This window comes from Scyliorhinus torazame, chromosome 7, assembly GCF_047496885.1.
Source record: "Scyliorhinus torazame isolate Kashiwa2021f chromosome 7, sScyTor2.1, whole genome shotgun sequence".
Lineage (NCBI taxonomy): Eukaryota > Metazoa > Chordata > Chondrichthyes > Carcharhiniformes > Scyliorhinidae > Scyliorhinus > Scyliorhinus torazame.
The window spans coordinates 7334708-7347149 of NC_092713.1; the positions used below are offsets into that span (position 1 = coordinate 7334708).

General features: G+C 47.1%; 1 protein-coding gene across 1 annotated transcript in view; it reads left to right on the forward strand.

Annotated features, from left to right (window-relative positions):
• The first annotated feature begins 10985 nt into the window (after nucleotides 1-10985).
• erich3 (glutamate-rich 3) overlaps nucleotides 10986-12442 on the forward strand; it is a 129801-nt gene continuing 128344 nt past the window's right edge. The window contains exon 1 of the mRNA XM_072512836.1: nucleotides 10986-11081. Within this exon, the coding sequence (XP_072368937.1) occupies nucleotides 10986-11081 (96 nt within the window). The remainder of the gene's footprint in view (nucleotides 11082-12442) is intronic.

Consider the following 12442-nt stretch of genomic DNA (forward strand, 5'->3'; position numbering starts at 1 on the left):
GAGAAGTGGTGGAGATGGAGGTGCCAAGTGGGAGAGAGTGTTGCTGAGAGATGCATCTACTTTATTGAAGAAATAAGGAAATTACAAGCCAGTTAACTTAACATCTGTCACAGCGAAATCCAATATTAAGGAGGTTACAGCAAGATACTTCGAAAATAATGATGTGATCAGACGGTCGGCATGGCTGTGTAAAATTAAAATCCTGTTTAAAACATGTATTGGAGTTCGTTGAGCAAGTGTCAGACAAGGTGGATGTAGGGCAATCTGTGGATGTGGTGTACCTGGATAAGTGCGACATCAAAGGTTACTCCACAAAATACGAACTGACAGTGTAGTCTGTAATATATTAGCACGATAAAGGAGTGTTTACCTGATGGGGAGCAGAGAGGAGGATAAATGGGTGTGTTTCGGGTGGCAACTCAAACCAGTGCAGTGTCACAGGGATCAGTTCTGGGGCCTCAGCTATTTCCAAACCACATCAGTGACTTGGACGAGGGAAGCAAATGTATAGTTCCTAAAAATGCTGTTGGCACAAGATAGTTATATCTCCTAAAGAGTTTGTTATTGACTCCTCAACCAACAGGAATGGTTTCTTCCTATGCCCCGCACATTTTCTACACCTCGATCATGTCTTCCCACCACCTTCTCAGCTCGAAGGAGAACAGCCCCAGCCTAACCAGCCCCTCTCCGCAGCTGAAACGCTCCAGCCCAGGCAGCTTCCGAGTGAATCTCCTCCGCACCCTCTCGAGTGCCACCACCTCCTTCCTGTAGTGCGATGGCCAGAACTGCAAGGAGCGCAGGTTGTGCAGAGGACACGGGGGGGGGGGGGGGGGGGGGGGTCAGCAAAAGGGGTATACAGGTTAAGTGAGTGGAAATAATGATGGAGTCTGGTGTGGGAAAGTGGGATCTTGTCCAGTTTGGCAGGAAGAACGGAAAAGCAGCAAATGATCCAAATGGACAGAGATTGAATAGGTTGGACTTCTAACCATTGGAGTTTATAAGTAGGAGAGGTAATCTTATTGAAAGATAAAATGCTGTGGTGATTTGATAGTGTGGATACCGGGGGAGGACGTTTGCTTTTGTGCGGAGGCTTGAATTTGGTCCATTTTGAAATGGGGAGGAGGTTATTGTTTTCTCTGTGTTGTTAGTTTGTGGAATTCACTTCCCAAGTGGAGGCTGGGTCGTTGAATATATTGTAGACTGAGTTAGAGAGATTTTAGATAGACAAGGGAGTGAAGAGTTATGCGGGCCGGCCAGGAAAGTGGAAATAAGACTCATCCAGATCAGACCTGATCTTATTAGATGGCGGAGCAGGCTCGATGGGCCGAGTGGCCTATTATAGTCCCTAACTCCGATGTGGGATTTTGGAGGGGGGGTTACGAAGAATGCTTTTCAGGTGGGATTATGGGGTTCAGTTGTTTTCTGTGGATAATGAATCCCTTCCTGCCGTCCCTGATAATAGAGATGATCAAGGGGCCTGGATTCAGTCTGGTTTTGAGGGTGTAATTTGTGGAGTTCAATGCAGGGTTAACGGGATTTATTGAGAGATGGAGATACAGAGAGAGTTGGAGAAGGAGGGAGGGAGAGTGATGGAGGGGGGAAGGGAGAGATGGAGATACGGGGGGAAGAGATCAAACAAAGAAAGGGCTGGGGGGGGGGGGATGTGGAAAAGGTAGAGCAACAGAAATTGAGGAAAGTGAGAGTGAGACAAAAATGGAGAGAAAGAGCAAATAAACTGAGAGAAATAGAGGGTGTGACAAAGGAGAGATGTTGAGTAAAAGAGAAAACTGGAGATAGGAAGTTCAATATCCAACCTGGATTCTGCCCCTTTCCCTCTTGATTTTCTGCTTTTTGGAGGATGTTTTTAGTGCCTTTTACTGTGGAGACAAGTAGGAAACTTTTTCAAAGTCTCCTCGTTTCCCATGAATAATTCCTCAGTTTCACCCTTAAAGCGACCAACATTTTCTTTAGCTACTCTCTCCCTTTTTACTGGAAAGATCAAATTGACCACCACCGTCTACAGCTTTTAGAGAGAGAGAGTTCCAGATTTTCAATAATCTTTCCGAGGCTTCCTCGAACGAGCTGAATTATGTCCTGGGGTGAACACAAATTATCTCAAACGTAGATACCGTTTGGAATACAAATAGGAGGATGGAAGCACTGTTCCAGTTGTACGGGTCAGACTCCATCTGGATTAACTGTGTCCATTCCTGAGGTATTGCACCTCAGGAAGGATATACCGGAGGGAGTACAGACCAGAGTGATACCAGAGTGATACCATGGACAAACAGTCACAATGATAGACTTGTCTCACTTTCCCTCAAGTTTAGAAGATTATCGGGCGATTTAATCAAGATGTTTAAGCTGATTAAAGGACTTGATGGGGTAGCGAGAGAGAGCGAAAAGTGATTTCCTCTGGTGGGGGCAGTCCATAACAAGGGGACCAAAACGTTCAAATCGCAGCCTGGTCATTTAGGGTGATTTCAGGAACTGCTGCCTCACACAAAGGGGAATGGAAATCTGGAACAGCCCCCCCACCCTCAAGTATTGGTGGAAGTAAAAATGTCAAACTGGGATTGAGAGATGTTTATTGGGTAAGGGGATTTAAGAGTAATTAAGAAGGCTCGATGGAGTTAAGCTACAGATCAGCCATGATCTTGTTAAATAGCAAAGAAGAGGCTCCGCTGCCGACTAGCCACTTTCTGCTGGTTTATTGTGAAAATGTTGCCCCACGTTCCTCACAGCTCACTTGCTGGACTGAAACATCCGGATGGCGGAAATGGAAATGATTTGAACAATAATTGACCATCAGCTTTTCAATTATGACTAATGCTTTCAGACAAGTGGTGAATTGACACTGTAATGTTAGACTCTTAGCTCATTGGTCTCCTCCTAGCAACAGATAAAGTAGCGGACAAGCGGATTGGTTTCCACTGATTCATCAAATGTATGTGTGTCACTGGCTGGGTTCTGCCAGGTTGTGAGCCCCTCCAATCTCTGCGAACCGAGCCTGTTTCTTACACGCCGGCGGAAAGTGCCAGGCAACAATAGCTACTTGCATTTGTATAGCGCCTTTCACATGGTAAAGATTTCCAAAAAAGCTTCCTAGGAGTGTTCATCTAAGAATGCTTGATACTGACTCCCCGAAGGACACACAGGTGACTGAAAGCTTGACAGATAAGTTTTAAGGAGCATCTAGAAGGAGAGATGGAGGGGGAGAGAAAGAGAGAGTGCAGAGGTTTAGGGGAGGGAGTTCCAGGTAGCTGAAGGCACGATCGGGCATTATGGAGTGATGGAAATCAGGGTTCTCAAAAGGCGACAATTAGAGGACGCATTGATCTCACCGGGTTTGTGTGACTTGAGGGCGGTTACAGAGATTAGGAAGGATGAGAACAGAGCAATTTTAACGTGAGGATGTAAACTTTACAGTTGAGACATTATCTGCTGTATTTGTGACTGCGTTAAGTTGGGACTATCGCACTGATATTTAGTGACAATGTCTCGCTCCATCAGCAAGTTGGTTTCAAGCACAATGTTAAATATACATGATATCAATTAGTGGAAGAAAGGACTTGCATTTCAGTAGCACCGACTAATGGCCTCAGAGAATCCCAAATCAGTTTACTCCCAAAGAAATGTATTATTGAAGCTCAGTCTGCAGTAAAGTCACAAACACTGCCGGCAATGTGCAGACAGCACAGCCTCACAAAAAGCAATGTCATAATGAATACATCATCTATTTCTCACTGGAATTACTTCAGTTATTAATATTGCTCAGAGGATACCAGGGAGAACAGGTTTGCTCTCCAAACGAGTGGAGTGGACAGGCAGGCTTTGGTATAATGTTACATCACTCAGTACTGACCCTCTGACAGTGCAGCACTCCCTCAGTACTGACCCTCTGACAGTGCAGCACTCCCTCAGTACTGACCCTCTGACAGTGCGGCACTCCCTCAGTACTGACCCTCTGACAGTGCGGCACTCCCTCAGTACTGACCCTCTGACAGTGCGGCACTCCCTCAGTACTGACCCTCTGACAGTGCGGCACTCCTTCAGTACTGACCCTCTGACAGTGCGGCACTCCCTCAGTACTGACCCTCTGACAGTGCAGCACTCCCTCAGTACTGATCCTCTGACAGTGCAGCACTCCCTCAGTACTGACCCTCTGACAGTGCAGCACTCCCTCAGTACTGACCCTCTGACAGTGCGGCACTCCCTCAGTACTGACCCTCTGACAGTGCGGCACTCCCTCAGTACTGACCCTCTGACAGTGCGGCACTCCCTCAGTACTGACCCTCTGACAGTGCAGCACTCCTCAGTACTGATCCTCTGACAGTGCAGCACTCCCCTCAGTACTGACCCTCTGACATTGCAGCACTCCCTCAGCACTGACCCTCTGACAGTGCGGCACTCCCTCAGTACTGACCCTCTGACAATGCAGCACTCCCTCAGTACTGACCCTCTGACAGTGCAGCACTCCCTCAGTACTGATCCTCTGACAGTGCAGCACTCCCTCAGTACTGACCCTCTGACAGTGCGGCACTCCCTCAGCACTGACCCTCTGACAGTGCGGCACTCCTCAGTACTGATCCTCTGACAGTGCAGCACTCCCTCAGTACTGACCCTCTGACAGTGCAGCACTCCCTCAGTACTGACCCTCTGACAGTGTAGCACTCTCAGTACTGACCCTCTGACAGTGCAGCACTCCCTCAGTACTGACCCTCTGACAGTGCAGCACTCCCTCAGTACTGACCCTCTGACAGTGCAGCACTCCCTCAGTACTGATCCTCTGACAGTGCAGCACTCCCTCAGTATTGACCCTCTGACAGTGCGGCACTCCCTCAGTACTGACCCTCTGACAGTGCAGCACTCCCTCAGTACTGACCCTCTGACAGTGCAGCACTCCCTCAGTACTGACCCTCTGACAGTGCAGCACTCCCTCAGTACTGACCCTCTGACAGTTCATTGTACAGTGGGAGTTTCAGCATGCATTTTGTTTATACGTTTCTATTTTCTTGACCTTATGATTATCTGAGTTGGGCAAGTGTGCCAACATGTAGATTACTGTGTTTGAAAAAGGAGGGGAACAAATGGAGTGTTGCACAATCTGCACAATGCTGTACACACAAGGGATTGGCAATAGTCTTAGCTGGTGAGTTATTATCCTTGTACATTGCCCTCTCTACAAGTTGCTACATGTCCCAGATTACTGGAAGTCAAGATGAATTGACAATAGCATCAACTTCAGATTTTTGGCAAACCCTGACCAGCGATGGGGACCAGTGCCGTTCAAAGAATGATCGCTCTGCCAACGGGCTTGCTCTGACACAATGGGTAGAATGGTCTCCTTCGGTGATGAGTGAATCTCCATAAACCTCAACTAATATTAATAACTCTCTTCGCCCCTATTCTAACTCCCATCACGTCCCATTCACCCGCTGTGATCGCGGACCTACATATCTCCCAGTCTAGCTCATTGATTTAAAAATCCTCATTCCTGATTTCAAACCCCTTCATGACTCTGTCCCTCCTTATCTCTGTAATCTTGTGCACCCTAGGACCATCCAAGATCTCTATGTTCCTCTCATTCTGGTCTCCTGATTTGAAACATTCCACCAGTGGCGGACATGCCGCCAGCTGCCTTGGCCCCAAGCTCTGGACAAATATTGATTAATTGCTTGTGGATATTTCACTGTGTTAAAGACACTGCAGAAATTAACATATAATTGCTGATTCGCTCACTCGATCAACTTTAGATTCCAAGGTCAGTTTGAAACTTGTTTTCCAGCCCATATATTCCAGAATCCCATTAAGCGGATGCAGATTTTATTCCCAATCACGGAGGTTACAGAGTGATGTCGCACTCTTCAATGTTGATTATCCGACAGTGAATCACTCTCTCAGTATGTTGATTCAGGTCTTAAGCCTGCAGTGTAAATGCACTTGTCTTTAAATTCGAGCTTGACAGCTTAAGGTTGATGTGATGTTTTCATTATTTCATGAGAGGTGGGTGTCGCTGGCTGTTATTATTCCCCATCCCCAGTTGCCCTTGAGAAGGTGGTGGTGAGCTGCCTTCTTGAACTGCTGCTGAAGGGTGTAACTAGTAGAGCTGATGAGGGGGAGCCAGTAGATGTGGTTTATTTTGACTTTCAGAAGGCTTTTGACAAAGTCCCATTCAAGAGATTAGTGGGTAAAATTAAAGCGCATGAAATTAGGAGTATGAGATGAATAGAAAGCTGATTGGCAGACAGGAAACAAAGAGTAGGAATAACAGATCTTTTCAAACTGGCAGTGATTAGTGGGGTACAGCAGGGTTCGGTGCTGGAACCTGAGCTATTCACAATATAAATGATTTTGATGAGGGAACAAAATGTGATATCTCCAAATTTGCAGGTGATACAAAGTTGGGTGGGAGGGTGAGTTGTGAGGAGGATGCAGAGATCCTTCATGGTGATTTGGACAGGCTGAGTGAGTGGGCAAATGAATGGCAGATACAGTATAATTTGGATAAATGTGAGGTTATCCACTTTGGTGCAAAACGAGAGGGCAGATTATTATATGAATGGCCACAAATTGATAGAGGGGAGTGTGCAATGAGACCTGGGTGGTACACCAGTCACTGAAGGTAAGCAGGCAGGTACAGCAAGGGGTAACGAGGCAAATGGTATGTTGGCCTTCATTGCGAGAGGATTCGAGTACAGGAGCAAGGATTCCACACCGGCCTCCCCGAACAGGTGCCTGAATGTGGTGACTAGGGGCTTTTCACAGTACCTTCATTGAAGCCTACTGTGACAATAAGCTATTATTATTATTATTAAGGATGTCTTGCTGCAATTATACAGGGCTTTGGTGAGGCCACACTGGAATATTGATTTGATTGATTGATTGATTGGATTTATTGTCACATGTAGCGAAGTACAGTGTAAAGTATTTTTCTGCGGCCGACGAACATACTCAATACGTACAAAGTAGACACAAGAATAATCGACAGAGTACATTGACACATGGTACATTGACAAACAGTGATTGGTTACAGTGCGGAACAAGGGGCCAAATAAAGCAAATACCTGAGCAAGAGCAGCATAGGGCGTCGTGAATAGTGTTCTTACAGGAACAGATCAGTCCGAGTGCAGTTTTGGTCTCCTTATCTGAGGAAGATGTTCTTGTTATGGAGGAAGTGCAGAGAAGGTTTACCAGACTGATTCCTGGGATGGCAGGACTGATGGTGGGAGATTGAGTCGGTTAGGATTGTTTTCACTGAAATTCAGAGGAATGAGACGGAATCTCATGGAAACAATAAAATTCTAACAGGACTAGACAGGGTGGGCCCAGACAGCATGTTCCCGATGGTGGGGTGTCCAGACCAGGGTCACAGTCTGAGGATATGGGGTAGACCATTTATAATATAATAATAATTGTTTATTGTCACAAGTAGGCTTCAATGAAGTTTACTATGAAAAGCCCCTAGTCGCCACATTCCGGCGCCTGTTCGGGGAGGCGGTACGGAATTGAACCCGCGCTGCTGGCCTTGTTCTGCATCCAAACCAGCTGTCTAGCCCACTGAGCTGAACCAGCCGCCCCTTTAGGACAGAGATGAGGAGAACTCTCCTCACCCAGAGAGTGGTCGCCTGTGGAATTCGTTACCATAGGAGTTGAAGCCGAAACATTGTATGTTTTGAGGAAGCGGTTAGATATCGCACTAAGAGCGAAGGGGATCAAAGGATATGGGGGGGGGGGGGGGAATGCGGGATTAGGCTATTGAGTTGGATGATTAGCCATGATTGGAATGAATGGCGGAGCAGGCTCAAAGGGCCGAATAGCCTCCTGCTGCTATTTTCTATGTTTCCATGTCCATATGGTGTAGGTACACCCACAGTGCTGTTAGGGGAGGGAGTTCCAGGATTTTGACCCAGTGACTGAAGGAACAACTATATTATTTCCAAGTCAGGATGGTGAATGACCTGCACGAGAACTTGTAGGTAATGATCCATAGAATCTATAGAATCCCGACAGTACAGAAGGTGGCCATTTGGCCCATCGAGTCTACACCAACCCTCTGTTCCTCCACGCTTCCAAGAATCCTGCCTTTAACCCTGTATTCAGCATTCAAATTCAACCTTCAAAGTGAATCACTTGCACATTTATCTAGGTTGAACTCCATCTGCCACTTCTCAGCCCAGCTCTGAATCCTGTCAATGTCCTGTTGTAAACTGCAACAGCCCTCAACACTATCTGCAACTCCCCCAACCTTCGTGTCATCGGCAAACTTACTAACCCACCCTTCCACTTCCTCATCCAAGTCATTTATAAAAACCACAAAGAGCAGAGGTCCCAGAACAGATCCTTGCGGGACTCCACTGGTCACCGACCTCCAGGCGGAATATTTTTCATCCACTACCACTCGCTGTCTTCTTTCAGCCAGCCAATTCTGTATCCAGACAGCCAAATTTCCCTGTATCCCATGCCCCCTAACTTTCTGAATGAGCCTACCATGGGAACCTTACCAAATGCCTTACTGAAATCCATACACACCACATCCACTGCCGACCTTCATCAATGTGTCTCATCACATCCTCAAAGAATTCAATGAGTCTTGTGAGCATGACCTGCCCCTCACAAAGCCACGCTGACTACCTTAATCACTATGTTTTTCTAAATAATCATAAATCCTATCTCTCAGAATCCTTTCCAATATTTGCTCACCACAGACGTAAGACTGATGGGTCTGTAATTCCCAGGGATTTCCCTATTCCCTTTCTTGAACAGGGAACAACATTCGCCTCCCTCCAATCATCCAGTACTGCTCCAGTGGAGAGTGAGGACGCAAAGATCGTTGCCAACGGTGCAGCATTCTCCTCCCTCGCTTCCCGTAGTAACCTAGGGTATATCCCGTCAGGCCCAGGGGACTTATCTATCCTGATGCTTTTCAAAATTTCCAGCACATCCTCCTTCTTAATATCAACCTGTTGAGTCTATTAACCTGGTTCATGCTGTTCTCATGAGCAACAAGGTCCCTCTCTCTAGTGAATACTGACGCAAAATATTCATTTAGGGCCTCCCCCAGTGCCTCAGATTCTAGGCACAAGTTCCCTCCACTATCCCTGATCGACCCTACTAGGATCATCCTCTTATTTCTCACGTAAGTGTAGAACGCCTAGGGGCCTTCCTGCCAGGGCTTTTTCATGCCCTCTTCTAGCTCTCCTCAGTCCATTTTTGAGTTCCTTCCTGGCTACCTTGTAACCCTCTGGAGCCGAGTCAGATCCTTGCTTCCTCAACCTTACGTAAGCTTCCTTCTTCTCGATGGGCAGAATGAAATGAAATGAAAAATGAAAATCGCTTATTGTCGCAAGTAGGCTTCAAATGAAGTTACTGTGAAAAGCCCCTAGTCGCCACATTCCGGTGCCTGTTCGGGGAGGCCGGTACGGGAATTGATCCGTGCTGCTGGCCTGCCTTGGTCTGCTTTCAAAGCCAGCGATTTCGCCCAGTGTGCTTAAACCAGAATGGCCTCCTCCTGCACTGTAAATTCTGTGATTCTATGAGAAGTGAAGTTCAAGTTACCCATATTGAGGGCTGTACTGTCCTTAACCAATACAAGTTCTTGTCTTTGGTCCAGCTCCCATTTAGCACCTGTTCCCTCTGTAAAACGTGCTTCTGGTGATTCAGTAAATGAAGAAGATGCATAATCAGGAAATTTCAGTAAATGAGATTCTCAACTTGCATTGTGGAGAACTTATTGTAATATTTAATTGAAGGACACTTTTTTTCTTTTATTAAAAAAAAAGATATTTCGACTTAAAACATTTCAAAAATAATTCATTGCAAAATATGGGACTCAAGATGTTGACGAGTCCAATATGGGATGACACAGTGGTTAGCACTGCTGCTCACAGCACCAGGGACCCGGGTTTAATCCTGGCTTTGGGTGACTTTTGTGTGGTGTTTACACTTTCTCCCTGCGTCTGCGTGGTTTCTTCCGGGTACTCCGGTTTCCTTCCACAAGATGTGAAGGTAGCTAGATTGGCCATGATGAAGTGCCCTTTGTGTCAAAGGTTCATTGGGTTGCAGGGCTATGGGTCTAAGCTGGAGAAGTGGGCCTGCGTGGAGTGCAGGGTTGATGCAGACCAGATGGGCTGAATGGTCTCCTTCTGCACTGTTGGGATTCTCTGATTCTATCATCTACCAGTTGCCCAGAATGTGTAGAAACTCTGCACCAGACTGGTGCTTCTGGAACCAGTTGAAGGTTGCAGCACTCGCATTAAATCTCATTGGGATTGTGATCCCATCACAGATTGGGATCTGGATGGATTGTTGCTGGTAAACGTGCTGCACTGAAATGCTGCAGTAGGATTGCCATTATAATGTCACTTGATGATATGACTGCAACATACACATGTGTAAATATAGAATTTTAACATTGGAATTCCCATGGGAAGTGCCAACATTATAGGTTCCAGTGCAAAGTGAAAGTGCACAGCGTTCGATAGATCCAAACTCCTGCTGCTGACCAGAACGATATCGGGGGCAGTTGTGCACGCTCTGGTGGCCACAGTGTGGGCCGAGTGTGTGCACCTGGTCCTGATGCCTTTCCAGTCGGTGGCAGGAATTACACTGTTGATATTGTCAGGTGATATTATTGTCACAAGTAGGCTTACATTAACACTGCAATGAAGTTACTGTGAAAATCCCCTAGTTGCCACACTCGGGCGCCTGGTCGGGTACAAAGAGGGAGATTCAGAATGTCCAATTCACCTAATTTCAGTGAAATTCACGTCTTTCGGGACTAGTGGGAGGAAACCGGAGCACCCGGAGGAAACCCACGCAGACACGGGGAGAACGTGCAGACGCCACACAGACAGTAACCCAAGCCGGGGATCGAACCTGGGACCCGGTGCTGTGAAGAAATAGTGCTAACCACTGTGCTACCATGCTGCCCAGCAGAAGGGCAGTTAATGTGTGCACTTAAATTCTACCTCGAGTGTCTTAACATGGATATTAAATTGTCTAAAATAAATGATACTGCTTCCTCGTGTAGTGAATACTTCGGCTTTATGATACCGAAAATATTGGAAAATACTCAGCAGGTCAGGCAGCGTCTGTGGCGAGAGAGAAACGGAGTTAATGTTTCAGGTCTGTGACCTTTCATCAGAACTGTTGTAAGCAGCAGTTGAATAAATTGTTGTTATATTTCGAACAGGATGCTGATTTCAAAGGACTGACTTTCTGTCTTGCAGACCACTCGCCGCCTATAACAGCCTAACGACAAACACTTGACCCGGATATTTCAACAATACCAGGATCACGGGAGACACCTCCAGCGAGCAGATTGGTAGGTACCCTGGCTGTTTACTGATTCATCATGATCCTTGCAGCTCTGAATTGCCCCAGATTATTGAAACTGAGGATGGAGCAATCATTAGGTGGAAAACGATCCAGGTCTTTGAAGCTCGTCGTCTGCCATTCTGGTGGTCACATGATCCAATGGTCAAGTAGTTATTGACCAATCACAGTGATGAATCTCTATCAGTGAATCTACATCTCCCCAGAGCTGAGCTGAGGAAAGTCCCCAGGGGCGAGAGCTTTGGGAACTATTGGTCCCAAATCTCATGCCGCCCCCCCCCCCCCCCCCCCCCCCCAAAACACGCTCCCCTCACCACCCGTCATGTCTCCAGTTACTCAGATACTTGAGCCCAAAAATGTTGTTGGATGAAATTAGTTGAAGCCGCCGCCTTCCAGTTCCCATTGACCCTCTGCCCACAGGACACACATGTGGTAGTCTCTGTAGAGGCATTACGGTACCTGGTAATGCTGGAACACCATTGGTAGATATTGTATGTTTCCCATTGGTCAAACTGTATGGTAGCTCCGCCCTGCTAGATGGGGTATAAGAGCCCGTGCCGCCCCAGCAGCCTTCATTCTGTACCTGAGCTGCTGGGGGAAACATCTAGCTTATTCAAGCCTTCAGTTGGATTACAACCTCGCTTTAGTGGTCATTCAGCGTGCATCAACACATTCCCTGAATTGGTATGCTCGTTCGAGGAATGCAGGGATGGTTGTGTAGAACATAAAAAAAGCAATGCGGGTCAGTCCTGAGAGCGAGGGAAGGAAAATTATGCCCTTGATGCTAATGTTGGTGTTTGAGTTCCCCAAGGCTTACCCTGCCAAGCTTGCTGAGCAATGGAGAATTCAGGAGGTACTACTTTAACCAGACAATGGTGAGCATGTGGAACTCGCTCCACAGGGAGTGGGGAGAATGTGGGACTCGCTCCCACAGGGAGTGGGGAGAATGTGGGACTCGCTCCCACAGGGAGTGGGAGAATGTGGGACTCGCTCCCACAGGGAGTGGGGAGAATGTGGAACTCGCTCCCACAGGGAGTGGGGAGAATGAGGGACTCGCTCCCACAGGGAGTGGGGAGAATGTGGGACTCGCTCCCACAGGGTGTGG